The sequence below is a fragment of the Pleurodeles waltl genome, chromosome 5, assembly GCF_031143425.1.
Source record: "Pleurodeles waltl isolate 20211129_DDA chromosome 5, aPleWal1.hap1.20221129, whole genome shotgun sequence".
Lineage (NCBI taxonomy): Eukaryota > Metazoa > Chordata > Amphibia > Caudata > Salamandridae > Pleurodeles > Pleurodeles waltl.
In genome coordinates this window covers 1,313,916,850-1,313,943,539 of record NC_090444.1, presented here as the reverse complement: position 1 = coordinate 1,313,943,539, position 26,690 = coordinate 1,313,916,850, and the positions used below count along the sequence as shown (strand labels likewise).

The window sequence follows — 26,690 nt, the reverse complement described above, 5'->3', positions numbered from 1 at the left end:
ATGAAATTGATGGCAGTGGATGCTGCACACCTTCGAAGTTTGGGGGTGATAACAGTCTTCCCCTTACCTCAACGACTGGTTATTGAAGAGGAGCTCACCACAGTCAGTCATAGACTGCTTCCAGACAACAGCAAATCTCCTAGCACCACTGAGGTTCTCAGTTAACATGCCAACGTCACACATGACTTCCTTGCAGAGCTCCTGTTCATTGGAGCTATCATGGATACAGTTCATTTTCGAGCCTTGCCTCCGGTTCAATGAGTCTAGGACATTTGGGTTTTGATCCTGATGTTTTGGCTGCTGTCTTGGGTCTCAGTAACTGTGGCTCTGAGATTTCTTGTCCTCTTACATCCCATTTGTTGGTTATGCCAAATAGCACTAGGGGGCAGTCGGTTTTGAAGTCTCAGTGGGCTCAGCATCAAGGGAATCTGTAGGATTTCATTCAGGTGTCAGAGGACACTGCAAAAGACCTGTAGCGGTGGCTGCTTGACCACAATCTAACTCGCAGCAGATCTCTCTTTCTACTTCACCTGGAGCTAGGAGTGGAGGTGGAAGCATCACTGTTGGGTTGGGGAGGTCAACTGGGAAAAGTATACATCAGAGGACTCTGATATGGAGGCAGATCTCTGCCGGAGGACAATCTGCTGGAGTTGTGGGGACCATTTGCTTTGTGTGGAAGGCCTTCCTACTGTATATTAAAGGGAGGTACAGGTCCTCACTGTCAACACTACAGCCATGTGGTACTGTAACAAACAGGGCGGGTCAGGCCATGGGCCCTGTGACAGGCCCTAACTCTCTGGAACTGGCAGGGTCGGCAAGGTGTTTCCCCGGTCTAAACCATCTGGAGGGATCTCTAAACACCTGGGTGGACTAACTCAGCCACCAACGTCTAACAGGTCATGAAAGGTGACTGCACCCATGGTGGCAAAGGGTGTCTTTGACAATGGGGAGAACCTTTGCTCAGTCTACTCGCCACCACAGAGAATGTGCAGTGCCAACACCTTTGCATGCTGCAGTACCCAAAAGTGTCTTTCTCAGAGAAGCAAACCATCTAGAGTGGAGCTGGGGCTCCTGTATGGATTCCCACCTACATGCAAGGAGATTGAGGAGCACAGTTGAATGCTTTTGATCTTCCTCCTGAAGCCGTGGATGTCATTCTAGCAGCTAGGCACCCATCTACCAAAACTGTTTACACTGGGCGCTGGAATAGGTTGGTGGGCTGGTACATATACTGTCATACAGATCCATTGTAGCCAAAGTTTCCAACGTTTTGCTTTCTGTGCTGTTGTTAGCCCAGCAAGGACTTGCTGTGGCCACTGTTAAAGGTTATATGGTGGCGCTTTTGGCTTTAAATCATCTGTTATGATGTGTTTTCTTAAAGTTCTGGCTTTGCTGTTTCCACCTAAACCTTTGGTGTTGCTGCAGTATGACGTTAATTTGTTTCTTACCTTTCTTATGAGCCAATGCACAGCTGTCCTTGGAGCCTGTTGACTCCCAAACAGCCGTTCTCATAGCGATAACTTCAGCTCGTCATGTGCGTGAGCTGCAAGCTATGTCTTCTGTACGCTACCTTGTTCTTGGACGAATTAGTGCTGCAGACTAAGGCGGCATTTCGCCAAAAGCCATGACTCGCTTTCATATCAGACAATCCATCATGCCTGTGGCATTTTTTACTCTGTAGCACCCCTCAAAGGAGGTTAAGAGACTTCTTCAGTTGTTCCCCAAAATAGCTTTGAGCTTTTACAATGACCATATCAAGGACCATCAGGTGGAATATCAGAACTTTATATGGTAAATCAGTACATAGCTGGACCATATCAAAATGGTTGGTCCTCTGTATTAAAATTTGCTGTGCACTGGCCAAGAAGAAGCCTACAGACGGGCTGAGGGGTCATTAATCCGGTCCAAACACTGCACTGGTACCCAGAGTGCCTGTTTTGGGCATGTCTCAGGCTGACACATGGGCTTTACACGTTCACTGATAGTCAGGTCCGGAGGGAAGGGATCTCTGCTTGTTCCGTCCTGCAGGACTTTTTGGTGAGCTATTCCTCAGACCCACCACCTTGGGAAGCATTGATTTGATGGATATTCACAAGGGGGATGGAAGAGAGGGAGAGGGATATATATATATATATAATCTGGGGGTATTTACAAGGTGTGCAATCTGCCGTAAAACACAGTATCAATCAGACTGAGCATTACCTCAAAGTGCGTGGCACATTCTGACTTTAAAAAGCAGAACTCCCAACTTTGTGTTATAATTCATACATGACATTGTTCTATCAAAGTGTATCAAGAACAAACTTCCAAGAAAATATTAAACTCTCATTACTGCAAAATAATCCCACTCTCCATCTATCAATCAAGCATAAAGTATTTAAATATTGTTGTTAAATGTATTTTAAGGCAATTAATGAATCATTACTGTTTTCTGGAGACAGGAATTGCAGATATTGAGTTGATCAGCGTTTCCTCTGGTTGGCCCAAAATTCTTGATATCTAGGTTAAAAAATGCAAAATGAGAGATTATCACCTTTACAGCCCGGAATTATCAATTAAGACTACTGGCAAGTGTAGAGAAACAAGTTTACATGGTAGAAAAACATCATAGGTTTATGGGTAATAAAACACGAAATGAATGCTATTTCAACTAAGACAAAAAAATTAGAAAACTCACTGTCAGCAGGGGCCTGTAGGTTCTTGCCCACATATACACTGGACTTGCATAGGCCGCACCAGGCACACAATTCAGCTGATGCCAAGACACAAACATGGTGGTAATGTGCACTGCCCTCGAGTGGCGCAGGCACCTTTATTTCATCCTTCGGGCCGCGCCTGAATGTAAGATACACTGTGGAGTAGTGGCCGGATGGCTCACTACAAAGCCTTCTCACATTCATATATATTGCGTTCTCTCTGCCAGTGCCGCATCAGGTCTGTGCTTTCAGACTAGTCGTTTCACGACTCTAAACAAACAGGTTTCTATTCGTCCTAGGTACCTGCCTAGACAGCGACTGTTGAGGATGTGGAGCATGAGTTTTATTCGTGTTGCACTCAAACTATGGACTATCTGTTCAATAACGTAGGGTAGCGTGATTTATATTGACGCGTGGTAAGAGTAAAAAACTAAGAGACATGCATACTGTGTATTTTCTTTCTTTCAAAATCAACATTTTTAACAAGGGCTTTATCTGTCGATACGTGCAAGCTGGAGCAGGAGCCCTTAATAACAGCAGACCATCTCCATGAGTTGGTGTCTGCTGCCCCCTGGTAGAAGACACTTGTCAGGCAGTTTCACAGGAAAGAAACATGACAGTGGTTAACCTGGTATGGGCCTCATTACCCTGGGCTGGGTTGGTATATTCTGGCCCATTTGTAAACCCGTTTGAGCACGGGTTGGAATTACAAGTTAGGAGTTATTTATTGCACCAGATTAAATCCATCAACTGTTGTTAAATTTCAGCAGGTCAAACCTGTGGCTGCCTTATTCTCATGAGCAACCACAATAAAGCTGCTCTCTTCCCCGAGTTGTACAGTGAAACTCTAGCTAACTTTGGAAATACCTGGCTTCTGCACTTACATCATCATCATCTCTATGTCCAAACACATTAGCGTGGTCCAATGAGCATGACTGTCCCTGCAACATCTGCTAAGCTAAGGGCCCCATGCTCAGCACATACTGAATACCCTCATGGGTGGTGAAGATGATGGGGGGTGGACGTTTGGTGGGCTGATGCTACAAGGGCCAAGAGCCAGGTCCAGACTAGAAACCAATATCAGCTTTAGCAAAAAATGTTCAAAGCAGCTTCACAATGCAGGAAGAGCAAGTAGAAGATAATGTGTTCCGGTCTCCCATGTATTGAAGGCGATCCCAAATGTGACACACTTCAAGTCAAGGGGACAGTGAAACACATAATGTAGACTAGGAACCAATTCACTAAAGAAGGAACATTCATACAACACATACAAGGATACTACTCACATTTCCTTTTTTAGCAAGACCTAACATTAGCTTTTCAGTATAACACATAACAACAAAAGAAGGAGAAAATAGAATAAAATCACATCTCAACACTCTGAAATAGGAATCAATTAACACAAGCACAGAGAAACATTATATGAATGTACTTTATTACAATAAATAGTTAATAACCAAAATATAATTATGTACCGTGAGCATGGAGTATTCAAAATACAATACTGTGCAGCGGCCCAACGGGTAAAACACTATTCACAAATAAAATCCCTTAATTTGTTAGGCATTTTCACTGTTCTTTTGCTAAAGCCCTGAATAGGTGCTACTTCAGAAGTCCCTCCACTTCGTCATCCAGTAATTATTCTAGAACATGTGAAGCATTCTCCTCAACAAAAACAGCCTTTATGAAATCGTTCTCTAGTGTCATATTATTGTGAGTGACCCATTATTATGAAACTCTTACAACCTTCTACTCCTCCTCATCACAATCTTGATGTTCACATTGATAAACGGATACCACATTAGATATTCCTTGTCAATTGCCATTTGAGTTCGAACTTCCATTAGATTTTTCTGGCAACTGGAACTCCAATTTGCCACCACACACCTTTAGATTACATCCATCCCTAACATCTTCTTCTCTTACATATCTCCACTTGCCCAAGTCAGGCAGTGGAGACATTTAAAACTGAATTTACAATTATTAAAGTACTACTAGTAACTTTTCACCATTCCAGAAAGCGACTTTAGAACTGCTGTTCAAGCTCTTGTACTCTTGCCTTTGGATGGTGGTAGTGCCCTATTCCCACACTCCGCTCTGGCACTCCTTAGGAGCATTCTGCACGCCACAGCACGACTCATCCAGGGCCCGAAAAAAGTATGATCATTTCACTTCCATCCATGTGGAACTCCATTGGCTCCACTTGCCGGCCCACAACATCTTCAAAATCAACTGCACCACTTATCAAGCATTGGCATAGCCAATAGGTGTCGCCTTTGGCCCTTATTTAGCCAAGATGCACATTATTCTTGGTTCTATAACATATACTGAATTAAGGTAGGATGTCATGTGACAATCCAATTAGATATGTTTAACATGGTAAAGATTTTTTTGTTTATATTAAAAAGAAACAATCATGGGAAATGCCTATTCTTTAGGGGGCTGCAGTGCATAACATTAGTCAGAAGTGTACTTCATTAACCTTTTTTGGCACTTCTGGAATGCAGAAAACAGAAGTGGTACTATTGTGGGCTTGTGGCTTTTCCACCAATGGAACAATTTTTAAAATGTTTATTTTTTTGGAGAACCAAAGCCACAATCCGGGCAGTGTTCCGCTATATATCTTGAAAAAGCACACTAGTTTTCTCTCAAAGTACCCTACCACCTGCAGGCCTCTTTCAACATACCAGTTGCTGGACCAGTGTCTTGGAACAGTGTAGCGTGTGGCACCAAACACCATGTGTGATTCTGAACATCGACTGCCAAGCTTTGCAGTTGTTTGCAAGGGCTGGTGATCACTGGAAGAGATGTCGAGGTATCACGGGCAGCAATTTCATAATTTTTAATGGTTAATGATTAGAACGCAAGCTCATCGGACTCTATTCTGTGCGGAGTGGGCGGTTGTAGTGCTTTCCTCTTATCTAGTTTCTAAGCACTAACATAACACAACAGAAATGCACTTCTGAGGTCAAAGAAGACTTTTATTGTTGTTAATTCTTCCCCAACCACAATATTTATGAATGACGAATTAGTAGCTTTCAAGTCCGCGTTAATCAAACAAAATATATCAGTTTGCAATATACACAGCAGGTTATATTTATAAGATATTGAATGCAAAGCAAAACAAATACTTCACCGTGTGGGAACCTATCTACAGCTTCATCTTTCTAAGGTCTGCAAGCTGATGACCCCTGTCAGCCGCGAGAAAGAGAGATTCATCTACCCACACGGGATTGCTGGCAGCCTGCGCCAAGCTCCAGCACGAGGTCCGGCAGATTCGAATCTGACTCTCTGCAGCCTGTTACATTCGTTACAAAGGTGTGCCCCCTCCTCTCAGACCTGGGAAACTGAGCAAGCCTTTTGGAGACTGGCCAGGTCTCCAAGACTACTCCTGTTCCCAAGCTCAAGCGAAGAAAAAACAACACCCATGTACTCTCTCTTATCATGTCTAGTCTACTGTGAGAAAAACATCTTGGTTCAAAAACACAGCTTGGAAAAATACAGCTTGGATTCTCAACTGCAATGTCTAACTCCACGTTAAAGGCAATGGGCAGCTAACCTAAATATCAAATGCAATGTCATGTTAAAGGCAATAGGCAGCTAACCTAAATATCAAATGCAATGTCTAGTATCATGTCAAAGCCAATGAGCATCTAAGCTGAATACAAAATGCAATGTCTTATATCATGTCAAAGCCCATAGGCAGCTGAGCTGAATACAAAATGCAATGTCTAATATCATGTCAAAGCCAATAGGCAGTTAAGCTGAATACAAAATGCAATATATAATATCATGTCAAAGTCAATAGGCAGAATATCTAATAGCATGTCAAAGTCAATAGGCGGCTAAACTGAACAAAACATACCATGTGCTACTGGTGAACATTGAGCAACTAATATGCGCAGTGGTGAAACACAAAGTCATTGGTCAAAACAAACTTTATCAAATGGCAGTACATTCCGCCCTTTGACCAATGAATTTTTGTTTCACATATCTCTTGTTTCAAACAAAAACAACAAAAAAACATCAGCACAAAAAAAACATTATATCAAAGCAATCCCTGTAAAGCAATAGAAGTGGATTAACACATTGATTTCATAACCTTTCACATCAGATACATCTACATAGAAAAGACTGAGCAATTTTTTTTTCTCTGAATGAGTCTCTAATTCAACAGTGTTAGCAATTTGATGTGGCATGAGTTCTACTCATGTAAAGATGCACGGTCCACCTGAAAGGTTTGCTGGAAGATAAGCAAAAGTCAGAGTTCCATACGAGAGGGAAAAAAAAAAAAAAAATCACAGCTTAGTTCCAGTGGAAGAATGCATTCAAACAAGTTGAACTTGAACTGAAGGCGCAGTTTGCGCAAAATGGATCCATGGTGCTGGCACTTTACTCAGCCAAATTCAGGTTGGGGATTCGGTCCCTTCCCCGACCCCACACGCACACACTGGAAGGGGGACCACACAGCACACTCAGGGACAGTGGCGAAACGTGGTAGGATCTGCAAAAGAAACAAGTATGACTTTTCTTGCAAATAACATTTTTCATTTAAACTGCACCCTTCCTCTTCCTTTCCCTGTTTTATAATCAGCAGGACGTTTTTGAGGCCCTTTGTTATATTCACTGCAGGTTCTGGAGGATCACTTGGGGCTTCAGCCCACACATCAGCACTGAGGTTTTTATCTGCTGCGCCACAGCTTCCCTTTTCTTGCACTGTCAGAAGGGCTGGGGCAGACTCATTCTTTATCAAACCTCCATTCACTGCACTTTTGTCAATTTGGGCCATTCTGTCTCCAATTTGTATGAATGAATCAGATTCTTTTCTAGGTATCAGCATAATTTCGATTTTTCCTTGGTAATTTGCAGCAATCACTCTCCCTAAAACCTGATCAATTTGCCATTTCTGTCCTGGTAACTTTCCTCTCCCCAACTGCTCTGTGACTGCTTGCATGACAGATTGCTTTTGTGCGTGCTGCACAGTTTTTATCAAATCTAGGGGAATGTGCATCTCTCTCATCTCTGCCCACCTGTAAGTGGCTTTTTCTCTCAGCTGTTCACATTTCTGGGGCACCCACTTAGCCATCCCCACTAAGGCACAATTCTGGGTGTACACTTCTCTCTCTGAATTTTTCTCATTAACATCTGCAAGGTAATTGAACCAGTTAGGTACAAGCCATGTGTAAAGACAAGCAGCTAAAACATTAGCAATGAACCAAAAATCAGCGTAAAAATGACACATCTCATGTAGCTCTTGCTTTAAAATCTGACACACATTATACAACGCTGTTCCTTCTACGGTGCCAGAAAACAACATTTCAGTCAATGAATCATTAGTAAAACAAACATGCTTTTTATCTTCAGTGGACACAAATTCAAATGGTGCACTCAACTTCATTGGTAACTCTTTTATCTGTGGTACTCTAGCCGGGTCTTGCAAGTACCAGATCCATTGTATGATTCTAGCTAGGGGCACTATTTTCTTTCCTTGTTCCTGAATTACATGTACATAAGTATTTCCTTCTTGCACTGCGCAGAAACCTAAAGTCTGCATTATTTCATTTGCCAAATCACAAGCGCGCAGCTGCATATAATTTTTCACAGTGACCATATACAAAAGTGTTAGGATTTCACTCAAATGAGAGCTATTCTTTTTCCAAAAATCAAACAAGCTAATGAAACTCGGTGTCTCTTGCTCTAAAATCCTTCGTTTTACTTGTGCATTTTGCAACGGTAACTCGTAAATCACATTCTGGTCTCTCTCGTCCGTGTTATCAGTTAAGGAATGCATTTTGGCTGCCAAAAACCCTGGCTCACACGAAAACTCAGTGCAGCTCGGAGCTGTCTTAACCCCCTCATTACTGGAATGGGACAAGAAAGATTCTTCAAAAACAGCCCTTTTATAACTTTCAGTCGGGCTAATTTGCTCACGTAAATTCCTATTTTCATGTTCCAACTTCCTACATTTCTCCTGCATTTCTCTGTAAGCAGATAAAGGTATCTAGACCTTTCTGTCATCATTACTTCCAAAAGACACGTTTTCTACATATGTACAACAGGAATTATTTCTCAAAACATTATCAGGCCTTTTAGCTACACATGCATTTTCTTCTGTAATTCCCCAAACAGAAAACAATTCACAGTTTTTCTTAGCACCATCAGGCAGTTTATCAACACATGCATTCTCAGACATGGTCTGCGGTGCTACTGTTATTCCCCAAACAGAAAACAATTTCTGTAATTCTCCACACAACAAAAACAATTACACTTTTAAAGTGCGCACTTAGAAATCTACCAACTCGTCAACACCCTCTTAATCACCTCTTAATGACCGACCCCACGACTCCTGGTACCAATTGTAGTGCTTTCCTCTTATCTAGTTTCTAAGCACTAACATAACACAACAGAAATGCACTTCTGAGGTCAAAGAAGACTTTTATTGTTGTTAATTCTTCCCCAACCACAATATTTATGAATGACGAATTAGTAGCTTTCAAGTCCGCGTTAATCAAACAAAATAGATCAGTTTGCAATATACACAGCAGGTTATATTTATAAGATATTGAATGCAAAGCAAAACAAATACTTCACCGTGTGGGAACCTATCTACAGCTTCATCTTTCTAAGGTCTGCAAGCTGATGACCCCTGTCAGCCGCGAGAAAGAGAGATTCATCTACCCACACGGGATTGCTGGCAGCCTGCGCCAAGCTCCAGCACGAGGTCCGGCAGATTCGAATCTGACTCTCTGCAGCCTGTTACATTCGTTACAAAGGTGTGCCCCCTCCTCTCAGACCTGGGAAACTGAGCAAGCCTTTTGGAGACTGGCCAGGTCTCCAAGACTACTCCTGTTCCCAAGCTCAAGCGAAGAAAAAACAACACCCATGTACTCTCTCTTATCATGTCTAGTCTACTGTGAGAAAAACATCTTGGTTCAAAAACACAGCTTGGAAAAATACAGCTTGGATTCTCAACTGCAATGTCTAACTCCACGTTAAAGGCAATGGGCAGCTAACCTAAATATCAAATGCAATGTCATGTTAAAGGCAATAGGCAGCTAACCTAAATATCAAATGCAATGTCTAGTATCATGTCAAAGCCAATAAGCATCTAAGCTGAATACAAAATGCAATGTCTTATATCATGTCAAAGCCCATAGGCAGCTGAGCTGAATACAAAATGCAATGTCTAATATCATGTCAAAGCCAATAGGCAATTAAGCTGAATACAAAATGCAATATATAATATCATGTCAAAGTCAATAGGCAGAATATCTAATAGCATGTCAAAGTCAATAGGCGGCTAAACTGAACAAAACATACCATGTGCTACTGGTGAACATTGAGCAACTAATATGCGCAGTGGTGAAACACAAAGTCATTGGTCAAAACAAACTTTATCAAATGGCAGTACAGCGGTGCACCACACTTCAATCACTTCCACGTGCATGCTAGTTAAAAACAAACTGCTTATACTGGAAACATACTCAGCTAAGGAAAAAAAAGGAAAAAATGCCAGAGAATATAATTTTATGCCCACCTCAGAGCATGTGCGGCCATAAAATGAGGAGAGGAGAGAAGAAGACACACTTTGGATTACAGCCTGAGGAGTGTTTATCTGAAAGGGTCTGAAGATACCAAATGCCTGCGACAGTTATTGATGGTTTCTTTGTGTTTACTGCTTGTTTACCAGATGGTGCCTGTGATATCTTCCTTCATTCAGCAGAATTGCTCGAAGGCACGAGAGCAGTTTATTCGAGCCTGAAAACCGAGAACTAATCCCCCCTTTGAAGCTAAGCCATCTCTTAATCTGACATGTTTGGATTTCTTCTAGGATAAACGTTACCAACTTGAGATGCTGAGCGGAAGGGCCTAAATAGATGAAGAAGCACCAAGCTAGGATCTGCTAAGGAAACCTCATATGCCTCCACACGCTAAAACCTGCATCAGATTGTTGGATATATCCTAAATAATATAGGTGGCAACAGAATACCTGGTGAATTAGTTATTGGGGTGGGGGTGCCCAACAGTCCGTCAGACATTCTGTATTGTCGTGCTTCCAACAGGATTTAAACCGATTCAGAAGTGGTCCAGACAACCAGAAAGTCCCAGAAGCTTTAACAGTGGAAAAGAGTGGTCGAAAGACACTTTTAGTTTTACAAGCATCAATCAGAAGGGTTAATTGTATCTACAGAAAAGAATGGATAGTACTGTACGCGAGTGTTTGCTCCAACTTAAAATACATAAAACATATTAGGTTGAGCTGATGTGCATCTTTGCTCTGTCGTATGGCTTTTTGACGGGATTTTCCTAACCCAAATAAGTGTAAATGTTACAGAAAAGCTTTGCTTTGCCCCTGCAAGCACGGGCACATTTTATTTACACATACAGAGCGCATATTTTTTATGTTTGTTCTTAGGCGCGGATTTTACAGATGTTGGCAACTCCCCCAACCTTCAATACTATGTATGCTTTCAGTCAATTTCATACATGGTTGAGAACATCAAAAAAATACAGTAACAAATGTTAACGAGAGATAAGCGCAGGGAAGCACAGTCTGGGGTGGGTTACATAAGACGCGGTACGAAGAAGTCTAACACGGGCTGTAGTACACACACTTGTAACCTATTAATCAATTTGTGGAATAAGCACACGTTTCTAAATGTTTAACTTGCCTCCCGTCCGATTTGCTGATGGAGGATTTGAAACACCAGACCCTCCCAGCCTTCTATTCGACCCTCCAAATCTTCATAAGCTGAAGACAGCCTGGGCCAATTGGAAACCTGGTGTACACTGACTGACACACAAGCGAACCATACTGACGAAGAGTTGGTGGTTAGACCGCCCTCCACAGCAAACAATTGGTTTAAACATTTTTTTTTTTTTAAAGAACTGAATGCTCAACAGAAAAGATTGGTCATTTAACCCAGAAGTGATTCCCCCTCTCTGATTGCTCCTAAAAGAACTGTTAGCACTCGCCTATGTAAGACACCTTATGTTGAGAATAATTATAAAAACTACTTGGGGCGATGCAAGCGATATAGCAGATAGGCAAATCCCACTCTATGGAGCCTGTAGCGCAATAGGTATTACTTTTTGCCCAGATACTTCATCTTGGTCGTTAGGTTTTGACACAGGTTGTCCTGTCATTGGGGGCCACGTGCCTCTTAACACAGGCGTAGGAATTGATTGTTATGTGCAAAGTAGAATTCTCACCAAACGCTAACTGTAGACTGCGGAACAGGGGACAGCATATAAGCCACTAGTTAGGGTCATCGGCCATCATTTCTGGTGGCAATCATTTCCAGTAATTGCTGTTTTCTAACCAATTGCGTGGTGATTGGAAAGGCACAATTTAGAGAAGAAATAGTCTGGAATAAAGTTACAGTGTGCTCTCCCCATGAAAACAAACAATAGTAAAAGACAGAGACATGCTGTGCCTAAAACATGCAGTATAAACCATATGTGCTTTGCAAACGTTCCGTCGTCTGAGCACATGTACAGCACTTCGTTTTGCTTTTCCTCAAGGCTGAGCTGACTGGCAAAAAAAATAAAAATACAAGTAATAGGTTCAGTCGCCTTGGGTGTGAGCAAAACACCAAAAGGAGGGACAAATGTAATTAAGGATTTTCAAACTCTAAGCCCAGAGATGAGAAACAGCATGCCTTGTAGAGGCAGCGCATGCACTGCCTAGGAGACCTAAAATGTCAGCACAACCAGCACCCCTGCTTATCTTGCAATAAGCTCCCTATCTTTGGTGGTTCTTGGCACACCCGCGGCCAGGACACCATCAGAATGCAGAATAAGAAGTGTCAAAAAGAGCAAACAAGACAACAGGCCTTTTCCATCAATGCATCCAGGATCTGCAACAACATCGCTGTATCTATCAGGACCAAACCTCTATGCTCCGGGACATGCCTGCGTCTGTCTCGGGCTGCCTACGCTCCACTGTTATATAGCACACAGGTCTCACCAGAGTTATAAAGCGGGCTGTGTAGTGGTATAGCGGGTGGCCACAGCCCCTACTGCAGCTCTCCCGCTTGGCCACTTAGCCACTGCCTGGCACCATCGCTACCTGTCGGTGCAGCTGGATGATCAAAAGACTCCGCCCCCTGCACATAACCTGCAGTAGCATCTCAGGACTCGTAGTTTTAGTTGCTCTTCTTTTCATATTAAATAGACCAGACTTATGGCATTAGGCATAACATTTCCCTGTGCCCCCAATCAAGCATTTAGCTGTTATCATTGGCTTGTCACCATAACCGATTTAGGCCTATTGTACTAAGCATATACTTTCCGACAAGGCAACCATTAGTAATAAAGTCATTAATTGCAAATGTATACAAAATTAAAGTCAGCAAAGCAAAAGACTCTCTCTTCAAACAGGGTTTAACAAAGATTGTAGCAGAGCAAATCTTCTATACCCATGTTTTGTCAGGGGTGTAACCAACACCAAACCTCTTGCCTACTAATGTAATCTATGAGATTCCATGCAACAACAACCTATCTTTAGGTTTTAATTCACAGTATTAACAATCCATGCTTAAATGCCTATTCACTTTAACATATGATATTGACAGTCAATATGTCAAGCCTACTGCAACTTTGCAAAATAAACAATCAGGCACATGGCATTATAATTAGCTTGTCACCATTACCACTTCAAGACCATTGTACTGAGTGCAAAATTTCACATAGCATCCATCCAGCATACTCTCATAAAAGTATGTGTCTACAAAATTACAGATGGCAAAGCAAACTACTAGTTCTCCCAAGAGAGCGTTACACGGATTATTGTAGTGCATGTCTTTGTTCCACACAGTTTGTTCAGGTGGGTCACTATCACCAAAGCCCTTGCCTACTATAGTAATCTGTGAAATTCTATGAAACAAAATACCTACCTACAGGCTTTAGCAAAGTGTAGTAACAATCCATCCTTGAAAGTCCATTGTCTTAAATGCGTGCTTTTCACAATAAGTCAGGTATACTGGGTTTGTCACACTATTTCATCATAAAAAACCCTGAAATTTGGCATGCCTTTTCTCAATGTTACCCTTTAACATTGGATTTGGACCTTTTCTAATAAAGGCCTAGTCAAATCCACATAAACTGGCAACCATCATGCATAGTTATAAAATTTCAAAGGTGTCGAAAAATACAACTTGCAAAACAATAAAAGGCCAATCTAAACAAGGCTTAACAAGAATCCTTACAGTGGAAACCCCCAGAGTTTGTCAGAGTGGGTGGCCAATACAAAAATCCCCACCTAGTAGAGTAGTCTGGGTCATTACATGGAACAACATACCTGTCAACCTGTAACACAATGTGGTAACAACTGTTAAGGACTTCCTGCCTTTAACATAAGCCTTTCACAAATAATACTCTAGATCAACTGCCTCTGTCTTAATGTTAATAGTAAAGAGACCAGACCGATGACATCAAAACAGGCCTATATCTTGTTACCATAACCAACTTAAGCCTACAGTTTTGAATGCAAGCTTTTTCTACAAGGTAATCATCAGACACACAGTCATAAAATTAGAAAGACATCCAAAATTCCAGTTGGTTAAGCAAAATGCATTCTCTCCTAAAACAGCCTAACAAGGATTCTCACAGAGCAAACCTTCCATTTCCTCGGGTTGTCACAATGGATAACCAACAGAAAAAAACACTGCCTACAAAGATAATCTGTGAATTCCATAGGGTAATAATAATCCACACTTTAACGCCTACTAACTTTAACATGCTTTTCACAAAAAGAAAAGTCAGACCTAGGGCCTTATTCATAAAATGTAATAATAAACAGATCAGGCTGCCAGCTAGAATCATTGGCTTATCCCCATAAACTTAGTCCTGCTGTATTGAATATAAACTTTCCTACAAAGCAAAAAGTGCAATACAAGCAGCATCTTTAGTGGAAGCACACAAATTCGGCCCAATCAAATCCTGGACTCAGAAAAACCAACATGTGGTTGGAGCTTAAGCCCCTCTCTCAATAGTAGTCTTGAGGAAGCTTTTTTGTTGATCACTTAAGGTCGGTGACAGTCGCACTGTCAAGCCACACATAAAAATCTAACACAAAACTGCACAATGAAGTATAAAGTGAATGACTTTCCTCCAAGTATCTAGTTAACTAAGAGACTTTAATAGCATTACAATGATGTGTGTCCCCTAAAGGTTCAAGCTCAAACACGCTGGCTAAACAAAATGATCACAGCTGCAGGAGGACAAGCATTTTTTTCTTGTGGAAGCACACAATTTCCGTCCAATCAAAACATGCAGTCCCAATTACAAACATATGGGTGGAACAAAAATCCCTCTTGGGTAATGAGAAATTTCCTAGCTAACGTGAAGGAAAGTTTTAATTCTATTAAGGACACGGAGGCGAGGATTATGCAGATCTTTCTTCACTTTTTATTTTACAGCAAGTTCAAAGTTCATTAAGAAAAAACTATAAGAACTACAACTCCCATGAAACTGTTCCCATAACAACCAGTGTCCAATCAGCCATCAATCCGAGTGAGAGTATATATGTCCCTGTCAGCGTCAATCTGCCTTGACTTCACTGCAGAAGGGGTTCCTGAATTCTCAAGTTGCCGATGCCTCTGATCCTAAGAAAAAATAGCAATGATTAAATCTGTGCAGGACCATGGTCAAACACCAAACCACACCTGAAATAACTTGTTTATAAAGGCACTGTATATGAAAACCATATTAAATGACGAGTTAAAGAAAGCAAAACCAGTCAAAATACTCTTACATGTAACGTAAGCAATTATATATCACCTCAGAACTAGCTCCATAAGTCTTCCGGGTGGGAAAAACACATCCAGTGTAGGGTGGGATAATCCTCGCCTCCGTGTCCTTAATAGAATTGAAACTTTCCTTCACGTTAGCTAGGAAATTTCTCATCCTATGTCAGGATGGGAGGCGAGGATTAAGCAAGTTTAAAGCTTACTTACCACTAAAGAGGCTGCTTCATGTATAGGTTTGAAATAGAACGTTTTAAAAGGTAGACTCTGAAGACCAATCCGCTGCATTCATAATGTCTTCCAACCTACCACCCACCTGGATGGCCGTTGAGGCCATGGCACCCTGAGTGGAATGTGCCCCAAAAACCCGTACATTGATACCTGCTTCTGCCAAGATCCATCTGATCCACCTGGCTATTGAAGGGGAGGAAACTGCCTTAAAAGGTTTTTTCAACGAAATCAACAATTGACGTTCTCAAGGAAGTCTAAGTTCAGCTGTCACACCCTCATAGATCTTTAAGCTTCTTACCATACATAATTTAGGAGCATGAGGAAAAGCGGGATAGGATACAGACCTGATATTACATTTAGTCCTCCTGGAAACAGTGAAAGTTACCCCTTCTGGGGAGAATACTCTGTCCGAAACATCCAGGGCCCTAACATCTGACACCTTTTTGCATGACATAAGACACAATAATAATAGCCAGCTTAGCGGACAGTTCCTTTCTTGAAAGATAGTGATTGTCCTGCCATGAGGATAACAGTCGAAGAACAAGATTGACATCCCATACCTCTGAATACCTGGGTTCCGGAGGTTTGGAGAGTCTGACACTTTTAAGCAGTTTACATACCCAAGGGTGCTCCCCGACCGGGCGATTATCTAGATGGGGATGGCCGATCTAAAGGAATTTACGGAGCAATAGGACAAGCCACACTCCGCCAGCTCTGCAAGAAAATTCAGGATATCCGTAAATTGGGCCCCCAGGTGATTGGTATGTCTGTCTACACACCAGCGAACCAATCTATTCCATGCGGAACTGTACGCTTACCTGTTCCTGGAGCCCATGCCTGTGCAATGAATTTCTTAGCATCCTGTGAAAGCCGGCCGTCCTGCCAGCGAGTGTGGAAATCTTCCAAGCCACCAGAGGTAGGTGGCCTTGAAGGACCAGGGGATGAAAGCGTCCTGCAGGGTCCTGGAGAATTGTGGGAGAATCCGGAAGGCGGATCGGAAAAACGCACGAGAGCTCCAGGAGTGACAGGAACCACGCCTGGGACCTCCAAAGAGGGGTTATTAGAACTACTGGCGCTTCTTGACGACATACCTGGGCTGATACTCTCAAGATCAGAAGGAACGGAGGAAATGCATACCCCTGATGCGGTCCCCAGTCCTGCAAGAACACGTCCACCGCCGCTGCCCCTGGATCCGGGCACCAGCTGAAATACGTCGGTAGTTGGGTGTTCCATCTGGACGCAAAAACATTCACTGAACAAGGACCCCAATGTCCCATGATTGCCTGAAAGACTACCTGGTCCAGTTGCCAATCGCTGGAGTCTGTCAGAAATCTGGAATTCCAGTCCGCCAGAGTGTTCTGGGAACCAGGAAGATACTCCGCTGTGACAGAGATCTGATGTTGAAGGGAGAAGTGCCAAAAATCCTTTGCCAACTCCGCCAGGGCTTTCGAGCGTGTGCCCCCTATGCGATTTATATATTGCACTGCTGATACGTTGTCCATCTGAAGAAGAACGACACAGGAGATCCTGTCCCGAGTCAGGGATCGGATCGCAAAGGAACCTGCCAGTAGTTCCAGACAGTTGATGTGCATACTGAGCTCCCGAGGGGTGCACTGTTCAACTGAACGAGACACCCCGCATCGGGCTCCCCATCCCTGGCGACTGCGTCCGACTTTATGACAAGGTCTGGAGCAGCTCAGAAAATTTCCCTGCCATTCCATGCCTCCATGTGGTCCAACCACCATTGCAGCTCCATTCTCGCCTCCTGGGGAAGAGAGACGAGTTCAGAATACGTTAAACCGCATCGAAGGTGATGGGCCTTCAGACGCTGCAGAGCCCTGTAGTGAAGGGGGCCTCGAAAAATGACCTGAATCGATGAGTAGAGCAGTACCACCACTCTGGCTAAATGCCTTAGTGAGATCCTGTCGCGTCTCAGAACCTTACGTAATTCCTTCTTGATCTTGGAAAACTTCGGGCTTGGGAGACTGAGGGATGCAGATTGGGAATCTATGAGAAATCCCAGAAAAATCACCGACTGCAAGGGCAGAAGCTCTGATTTCTGGTGGTTGATCACAAACCCCAAATCCTGTAGGAGTAAAATAGTCGTGCTCGCATTGGATATAAGTTGGGACCTGGATTGATCCATCAGGAGATCGTCCAGGTAAATGACGAGGCAGATCCCTCGAGAGCGAAGGAATTCCACCACTGGTTTGATTAGTTTGGTAAAACACCACGGTGCTGACGACAGTCCGAAAGGGAGAGAGGTGAACTCGAACACCTGATCCCTCCATAGAAATTGCAGGAACCTGCAATGAGGGGGAAATATAGGAACCGTCAGGTAAGCGTCCTTGAGGTCCAGACAGGCCATCCAATCTCCTTGTAACAGGAGATCCCTGAGCATGTGAATACCCTCCATTTGGAAGTGTCTGTAGACCACCCACTCGTTGAATGATCGGAGATTGATGACCGGGCGAAAGCCCTTGTCCTTCTTTTCTACAAGGAAAAGAATGCTCACAAACCCCCTGGGATGGAGGACAGACTTGCGTATGGCACCTTGCCAGAGAAGTTCTTGGACCTCCGAGTCTATTAGAGCGGCATCCGCTGCCGAGAAAACTAAGGGATTCAGAAGACTCTCCTGGATTGGAGTTCCCCAAAATTCGATGTGAAACCCGGTCACCGTCTGCAATAACCAGGCATCGGAGGTTATAAGCGCCCAATTGTGCCTGAACAAGCGTAACCTCCCCCCAATTTTTTGTGGGGAAGAAGGGGTAATCCTTACCAGAAGGGCCTCCTGGAGTGCTGGCTTCTCCCTGAGCGATTCTGCTCACTCCGCCTTTCCCTTTGCCTCTATTAGGGAAGAAGGGTTCTTAGCGACAGTCTTGCCATCCGTTGTTTCTGTAGGAGGTGGGGCCTTTTTGATACGGGCGGCCGGAGGAGCAACCCCTGCCTCGTCCGGCCCCTCCAAAAACCTTACCCAGGAAGATCTTCGTGATAGAATACTGCGCCTTGTCCAGCGCAGAAAAGGTGGCGACGAATTTGCCCAACTCCTTGACAAACGAATCGCCGGATAAATTACCCTGGGCGACTGCCCCTGCCTCCGAGGTAGACAGCTCCCCCAAATTGGGGTCAATCTTAATCAGCAAAGACCGGCGCCTCTCGGCCGAAATGGCGCAATTAGCATTGCCCAGGAGACAAACTGCCCTCTGAGCCCACCCGGCTACGACGTCTATCGTTAGGGGGGTTTTAGTTTGTTTTGCATGTTCAGCAAGTTGAATGATCTGTGTCAGGGGACCTAACACATCAAGGAGTTTGTCCTGGCACGCCCGCCAGGACCGGTCAATACCCTTCTTGGGGTCCTTGGTGTACTTCGCAAAGAAGGTACACATCTTCGGGTCTATATCTGGGGTAGCTGCCACTCTTTCAAGCAAGGTAGGGCGCGGGCATTCTGCCTTCAGGCGAGCCCGTACCTCCTTGCCGAGAGGCTGACGAATTTTACTAGCCACGTACTTGGCTACCTTCTGCTACGGTCGCCATTCCGAAGAACGAGGGTGATAAATCCCCTTAGGTTCAAACATCAGAGTCATCCTGCTCCTGTGGATCTGGCAGAGAGGCCCCAGAGCACCAGGGGCGGCCGGAGTCATGATCCTCCACAGAGGAGGAGTCCCCGTCTGAGTCCTCCTTGATGCGTTTTGGTGACCCCGCGTCAGGGCCCAGTATGTGGTGAAGCTTTTCACTTGTTATTTCGGGTAGGAAACACTCCCGGGAGGGTATGCGCTTATGCGTGCACGCGCACTCTTACCGAAGACATCGGCGAGAAGCCCGACATCTTCAAGGTGCCCCTCGTCGCGATTGCGCAATTTTCTCGAGCTGGTATTTCGGAAGTGCTAAACTCAGCCCCTGTCCCCCCAAACATGTCCAACCCCTTGGAAACCTGCTCTGCAAGCTGCGCCACACTCTCCTTAATAGGGGCTAGAGCTCGGGCAATCGCCTGGGAGAGCAACACATCTAACCCAGGAGGTAGAACGCAATGGGAAGGGCCTTCACCTGGGGACATGCTGGGGAAAGAGTCATGGCCCTGCGTGGACTGCATCATGGGACCCAGGGGAACAGATAGAAGAACACCCTAAAAAATAATAAGGGTAGCCCCCCCACACTTGTCACTAAACAGCGAAATATGGTCAAGTCAAGGCTTGAAAAACGCGCCCACAGGGTCGCGCTACTTAATAGAGGCATTACCGGTCTTACCGCTACGGGTGTAAATCAACCACAAACGCGGTGTAAAAGTGGGGGTTGTAGGGGTTAACTTAAAGCGCCGAGCGCAACGCGACTCGAGCGCTCGAAAAACACACTGATTTTGGGCCGCGGCGCGAGAGAGCGCCCACTAGCGGACCTGACGCGTCACCGCGTGCGGAAAGTGCGCTCAGGCAAAGAAAGGCTGCTGCGCTCGCGGTACGCGTCCTTAGCGACGAGTTATGTAGTACAATAGAACACAGCAATTCAAGAAGCAAACGTGCAACAACACTCAATTAAGTCAAAATTATGAGAAAAATACACAAGCACTCAGAGGCAGTAAAAGGCCACTTCACTGACAGCAGTGAAAAGTGAGGCAGAGTGATGCTGACAGGGACATATATACACTCACTCGGATTGACGCTGATTGGACACTGGTTGTTATGGGAACAGTTTCATGGGAGTTGTAGTTCTTATCGTTTTTTCTTAATGAACTTTGAACTTGCTGTAAAATAAAAAGTGAAGAAAGACCTGCATAATCCTCACCTCCGGTCCTGACATAGAATTAGTATTAGCGCTTCTTAAGTGACCATTTTTAGGTTAATTACAGAATGTCTAGTTACCACTGCGCTGTCTAGCCAGACCTAAAAACTGCTGACAGGTTCTTTAACTTAATATGCAACACATTGCCCTAATTCTTCTTTTTTCCGGTAGCAGCACTTTGCCTGCGGGAAGTAAGCACTATGGTGAAAGCGAAACAACAGTTCGCAGATTAAACGGCTTAATTAAATAAATTGCTGAAAATATCACATATGGCACCAACATTTAGCAACTACATAAAGCAGGACACAAGGGACCAGAATGAAGCAGACTCCAGCAAATCACTAGAGTAACGTCAAGAAGCTAACATCACAGGTGACCTCAGGCGTGCATGTGGGTGACATGAGTTAGTGGACAGAGCAGGTACCTGGGCAGCGATCACCCGGCGAAACTGACATGCTGCCATTTCTTAGCCCAGCTGGGATATAATAGGGCTCTGTGGTCAGGATGCATTGAGACTCTACTGCAGCCGAAAACCAAGCCAGCCGGCAGAAAAACCACAAGCAAGCACCCGTGTACCTCCAAAGCACGAGAGTATACGAACTAAGGCAGAATCTCCGATTGAAAGAGACGACAGACCATTCACATCTACCGTTTTCTACCAAGACGTGACGGCCATCAGCGACTATTGCCGGTTCCTCTCTAACCGTCTGGTCCTCGGAGCCCAGCCTTTTGACACAACCCCGTCAATTGAGACATAAAAAACGAAAAATGCATAGTGTTATGAAACCTTATATGTGAGAAAAGTTACTCTCTTTTCAAGCAACGCTCATTAAACAATATCTAAAACTCTAAACTTTTCGTACGTTTGTTATAGAACTTATGCGCTCTTGCGTTTTACTGACCACGGTTTAACAGGCTTAGCAGTTAGCGATGGACCAATGTTACTTGTCGACAGAAAGTAATATTCCAAGATGGCGATTGCGTTTCCTAAAAACGAAACGTGGGGCGGGGGTTTGCTATGAGTCACTTGAGACTCTAGAATCAAGAGCTGGCCAATCGAGGAGTTGATCTTTGCTGGTTGAACTCTGCATGGTCTGGTTCGCGGGAAACGCTCGTGGAAGTGTCTACGAGCTGCACCACTAGGTGCAGTGACCATGAGTAGCAGCTGCACGTCCTCCGTCTCTAAGGTGAGAGAGGCATCTCCTTTCTGTCCAGGATGGCGCTCAATTCAGCTCGAGATTCTGCGATTGGTGCCTGAGGGGTAGTGGTGCCTGCTGCATATCATACATTATACTAGGTGATGTCCTGTAATTACAGATTACATACATTGGGTTACTTCTGAACCATGAGTTTGCATGATGCTCAATAGTAAAATGTACTTTTGCTCTTAGTAATAGTTATGCTCAAAGTAAACACATGTCGCCTATTGGGAGTGGTAGTCTATTTGTTCGCCGGTTGACTTTTTTTTTTTTCTTTTCTTTTTTAAATAAAACTCCTAGTTGGGTCCAGTGCAGGAATCGAAGAAATACTCTGTAAACCTAGTATTGGGAGTCATGGTGTGGCAGCAGAAAAGGGGTGGAGACACGAGGGGCGGGTCATGCAAAGCAGAGTCCGACAGTGAACTTTGCATTTATATGCATTTATACTTTTAAAAAAAAGCTTTGCAACAAAGAAACTAGCTACAAAGGCTAATGAGAGAATCAGCAAATCTGACAGCAAACCTGTACCGGCTTTCTTAATTATCACAAGGATGCTGCATTTTAAAGCGTCTCGTGGGGTTATGCCACTTGATGCAGATATCTTTTGTGCCAAACAAATTGTAGTGTAAATAAATAATGGTAAGTTATCCTGGTCATAGCTGCCATGGTTTCATATTGCCACGTGTGACATTTTCATAATTTCAGTGTCATTTTGAATGCCATGCCAACAACTATGAGTGACTCTTTCTTGCGAGTAAAATCAAGCGATGAAGACAAGGGAACCATATAAGTATTATAATATATTGAGAATCCTATACCTCCTGTGGACACCTGCGCCACCATGTGGCCTTGGATAAACACTACTCAGAGTTTACCTAGCAAAGTGAGAAACTGGAACAAGAAGGTTTTACTGCATTTCAGGACTTGCGTGACAATCAGCATTGCAATAATGCGAGAAAATGACTGGAAATGCGTTAGTCTAACGTTAGATACGTGACACTTGGCAGGGCTACCTGGTGGTTAATTCACTTGCTGGGGAGATATGTGTTTTTTGTTTACTCACTGTTTTGACTCATAAAGTAGTATAGAGGGTTGCTGTGCCTGCTGCACAGCACGTTGTTTATTCTGGATCACAGACTATATTTTATGTAGATACGTGGTTTATTGCTTCTAACACAGTGATACTTTTGTTTCTGCAGTTCATAAATTGCAATTCTTTTATATAGCAAAGTGAGCTATGATCTAGCATCAAGGAGCTTTGTGCAAACTGCAAGACATGGGTGTAGAACTTATTTTTTTCTTTCTCAATCTGTTAACCAGTCTACCCCAACCACTGCGTTAGTGTTTAAATCCTGACTTTGTTTCTATCTTAACCACACACACTTAACATTAAATGTTTCCCAATGCTGATGATATGTGACTCCTACACCCTGTAACCCTCGTTCTTATGTATCATATACCTGGTACATTGAGTCACACATATGTATAATTTAATGTCACTGTATAATGTGTGGGTGTGATGTAAAGCTTCCTGTTACCTTGTATCAGGATAGATAGGGCTACAAAATAATTAAATAACAAAATGAATTAGTATGTATCATTTAAATTATTTGTGTAACTAAACATGCATCTGACCATTCATGTGCCAGTCTTACAGTACGTGCATACCTCTTATATACAGGGGTTGAACAGAGTCATAAACCTTCCTCCAAATTGTTAATTACTTGTGAAGTGGTAACAAGCTTGGCTACCTTTGCATCCCTTCATTACTTTACCATCTAGGTGTAATTCTCCCGATAGCTCCCAGGCAAGATACTGCTCGAACCAAATGGGGGCTGCTGGCCCTTTAAATCGGGCCTTTTTTTTTTTTTTTTAACCCAGTTGAAGGTGGAAAAGAGAGAGCCTCTTCCCTGCCTGCTGGTGCTTGGAACCGAAAGTACACTGTTCAGCTGCTGCCGAATGTGTCCCATTGTTATCAAATTACACCATGCACATTAAGCATATTTCACTGGGGCCAGCTGAATTCTAGATCTGGCTTAATAATTCATGCCAGATCCAGGATCTACCTGGACCCCCCGATTTCCTGCACTGGTGGGGTTGCCGATTCATGAAGGTTTTACTTCAGTAACTGTATATAAGCGAGCAATAAGGGGCTTGGCCCCTGAACACCGTCAACCTTGCAATTTTCTTTATTTGCGTAATGAATGATCGATCTTTCCTATTTTGCCCTGTCTGTCGTAGAAAAGTTTTTCCCTATCTAATTGTCTTCCTGTTAAAGAAAACCATAACCCAATGTTACGACTAATAATAGGGGTAAAACTAATTCAGCAGATCGAAGAGCTGAAAACAGCTATTAAAGATAACATGGGGCTGTGTTTGTACCTTAATCTTCAACCTTTACGTACTGCATTCAATATTGGACTGTCTACTGTTTTTGCCCTTGTGTAAACAACTATTAAGAAGAACAGAATTGTGAGTCGAATTGATGGGTTGCTAATTGTTCAGATGCAATTTGAGCGTCATAATTGCAGTTGTAATGTTTTTAAAAGTTACTCTGAAAAAGATACTTAATTTGAAAATAAGTTGATTTTATCTAATCGTGTGGGTTGGTAGGAATTTAACCTTCTTGACTTATCAGCACTCTGTCTTCATAAACTAATAAAGAATTTGCAGATGTAGGAAAATAATTTAGTGCTAGAAAAAGTAACACTAATATTTTGTTTTTCAATAGCACTTTCTAAGTTCCATAGATTTAGCTTTTTCTTAGAACTGCTCTCACCCCCACACTAGCAGGCAGGATATTGCCCCCATATTCACTCATACTCTTCATAGTACTGAATAATGACGAGTGCCTAACTGAACACACTATAAGATCAGGTATGTGAATCAACATGATGGTTGTAGTAGGCGAAGGACCAAGCCCAAACAACAGCGTACCACCCCTCAACTGAAAGACTATCTTCAGACAGTGAATAGGCTGAATGGGACTCTACACACTCAGTACAGCAGACCTAATGGAAGGCCTAGAGACAAAATAAATATGACACCGAAGTGTTCATTGGAGCCCCATTTGCTCTGCTATAAATATCAGCAAGAGATCCCTCAATTCACTTCTTGCTAGGAAGCAGTTGTTGCCCTCTTGGACTACCACTACACAAACAAGCATTTGCATTGCAATCACTCTTGCTCGAGTTCGAGCTATTAGCGTTGTAAATTCCTAACTGGCGTTTTCTTGCCACATAAATTGAAAATGAAAAGCAAAACAGTTAACATAAGCAAGCCGATTCAAAGTGCCACGGCCGCCATTAGTATGAGTGCGAATGAGAGACCCAAAAGGAAAAAGAAATTTGCCCGTAGTCAAAGGTATCTGCAATTATGCAATTATCCATGTAACTGGGTTGATGTCCAGGGTGGTAACAAAACTGCCCCAGGGAGGGACAAACGTAAAGCATTTACCAATGATAACAAAGGGTATTTGAAAGGCAAGCCCACGAACAAGTGATAGCGATGGGCGTGTGGTGGGAGTGGTTAAAAGCCCACAGATAGAATACAAGAGGCCAGAGCTCTTGTGTACTTGACCTAAAAAGGAAGAGAAACACAAACAGCAGAAGAAGACAAAACAATAGTCAAATATATCCAACCACTGACTGATGGTAGCCTCTGAAGGTTTACCACCCATATTACCCAGACTAAAACATAGGAGCAAAGCATGTGCTTCCCTTAATGCTTGGTTGAAGCTAGATACACCCTTGCTGCTGTTCCAGCATGGAGAGTATAAAAACCCGGCAAAGCCAGACCAGAAACATTTGGAAACAAAGTGGGAAGGATAGTATCTTGAATAATGTGGAAGTGGAGCTACTGCATAACCAAAAGAAAAAATATATATAAAACACAAGATTCACAAAAATTAGATTAAAAAAAAAAGTGTCCACGTTATTGTATTGATTTACTCCTTATCCTTGTTTAATAATTTTTGATTTGCCCTGAATTACATCAGAAAAGTGACATCCTATGACATTTGACCCTATATCACAGGAAGTGATGCAACATGACCTCGCTTCTGGTGACCTCCCAATAACTGATGTCACTGAAGTCTAGTGTTCTACTCAAAGACAACATGTATTGATAAATCACAAGGAGATTCGCAAAAATGAGTTAAAAAAAAAGTGGTCATGCCCACGGGTCCATATGGTCATAAATGGATTATGAACTGTCCTATTGCCTTTATTTACTCCTTATCCTCGTTAACAACTTTGGATTCATAATCACTTGTATGGAACTATCACATATGTAAGGCATAGAGAGATGCCTGTTTTGTTTAAAAACATCAAAAGGTGTGACCTAAAGCCAGCTTTGTTCTCATATAATGAAATTAAATTGTAAAAAACGTAAATATGTACATACTTTGAGGGACTTTGGGTCAGCTGTCTTTATCCATTGCTCTGTTCTACAGTCAGTCAATTTTTGCATTTGCCGACAGCAGAGCAATGGGTCAGCCCAATTCATTCACTGACTGCCTTGCACTGTGCTATTTTACCTGATCGCATGTGTAAGCCACAGAATAGGAAGTGAACTTCAGTTTCAGGTATGACGGGCCAGTACTTTACTTTTCCAATACTTTTTTTCCTTTCCATTCTTTATTCTTCTTTGGATTTTTTTTTATATTCTTGTGTAGTTACTGTCTTCAGGTTACAATTATTCAGATCAAAAAGTACCTTTTAATTGCACCAGTAAGAATCATACTTCCTGTGACATACATTTAAAACTAAAAAGCATTTTTATACCTGTTCCAAGTACACTTGCCTGCAATGAAGGAAGCATGGTGAGCTATTAAAATTGTATGCAATTGTTGTTTTTAAATTTTATAATTATTATTGGAAGCATATTTCTACATGTTTAGACAGCATATTTTTTTTTTCTTTTTCTTTTTGTGGCCTTTCCTTGCAATAATGAAAAAATATACATCTTACCAGCTTCCCAGAGCTGGAACTATTGGCTTTGCCAATGATTGCTTTTTACGGATTCACGACTGAAGCATTGCA

At 43.0% G+C, this 26,690-nt stretch overlaps 2 protein-coding genes across 3 annotated transcripts in view; one reads left to right on the top strand and one right to left on the bottom strand.

The window, feature by feature from the left end:
- RARS2 (arginyl-tRNA synthetase 2, mitochondrial) overlaps positions 1-21,051 on the bottom strand; it is a 205,974-nt gene extending 184,923 nt beyond the window's left edge. The window contains exons 1-2 of the mRNA XM_069235558.1: positions 20,874-21,051; positions 2,426-2,499 (exon numbers count right to left, since the gene is read on the bottom strand). Coding sequence (XP_069091659.1) covers positions 2,426-2,499; positions 20,874-20,912 — 113 coding nt within the window. The 5' untranslated portion in view covers positions 20,913-21,051. The remainder of the gene's footprint in view (positions 1-2,425; positions 2,500-20,873) is intronic.
- A 441-nt stretch (positions 21,052-21,492) lies between these two features.
- ORC3 (origin recognition complex subunit 3) overlaps positions 21,493-26,690 on the top strand; it is a 342,442-nt gene continuing 337,244 nt past the window's right edge. The window contains exon 1 of one of the 2 annotated variants that reach the window (XM_069235555.1): positions 21,493-21,636. In XM_069235555.1, coding sequence (XP_069091656.1) covers positions 21,604-21,636 — 33 coding nt within the window. In that variant the 5' untranslated portion in view covers positions 21,493-21,603. Of the gene's footprint in view, positions 21,637-21,670; positions 21,747-26,690 lie in introns of those variants that run through there. The other variant, XM_069235556.1, reaches the window with a different exon arrangement.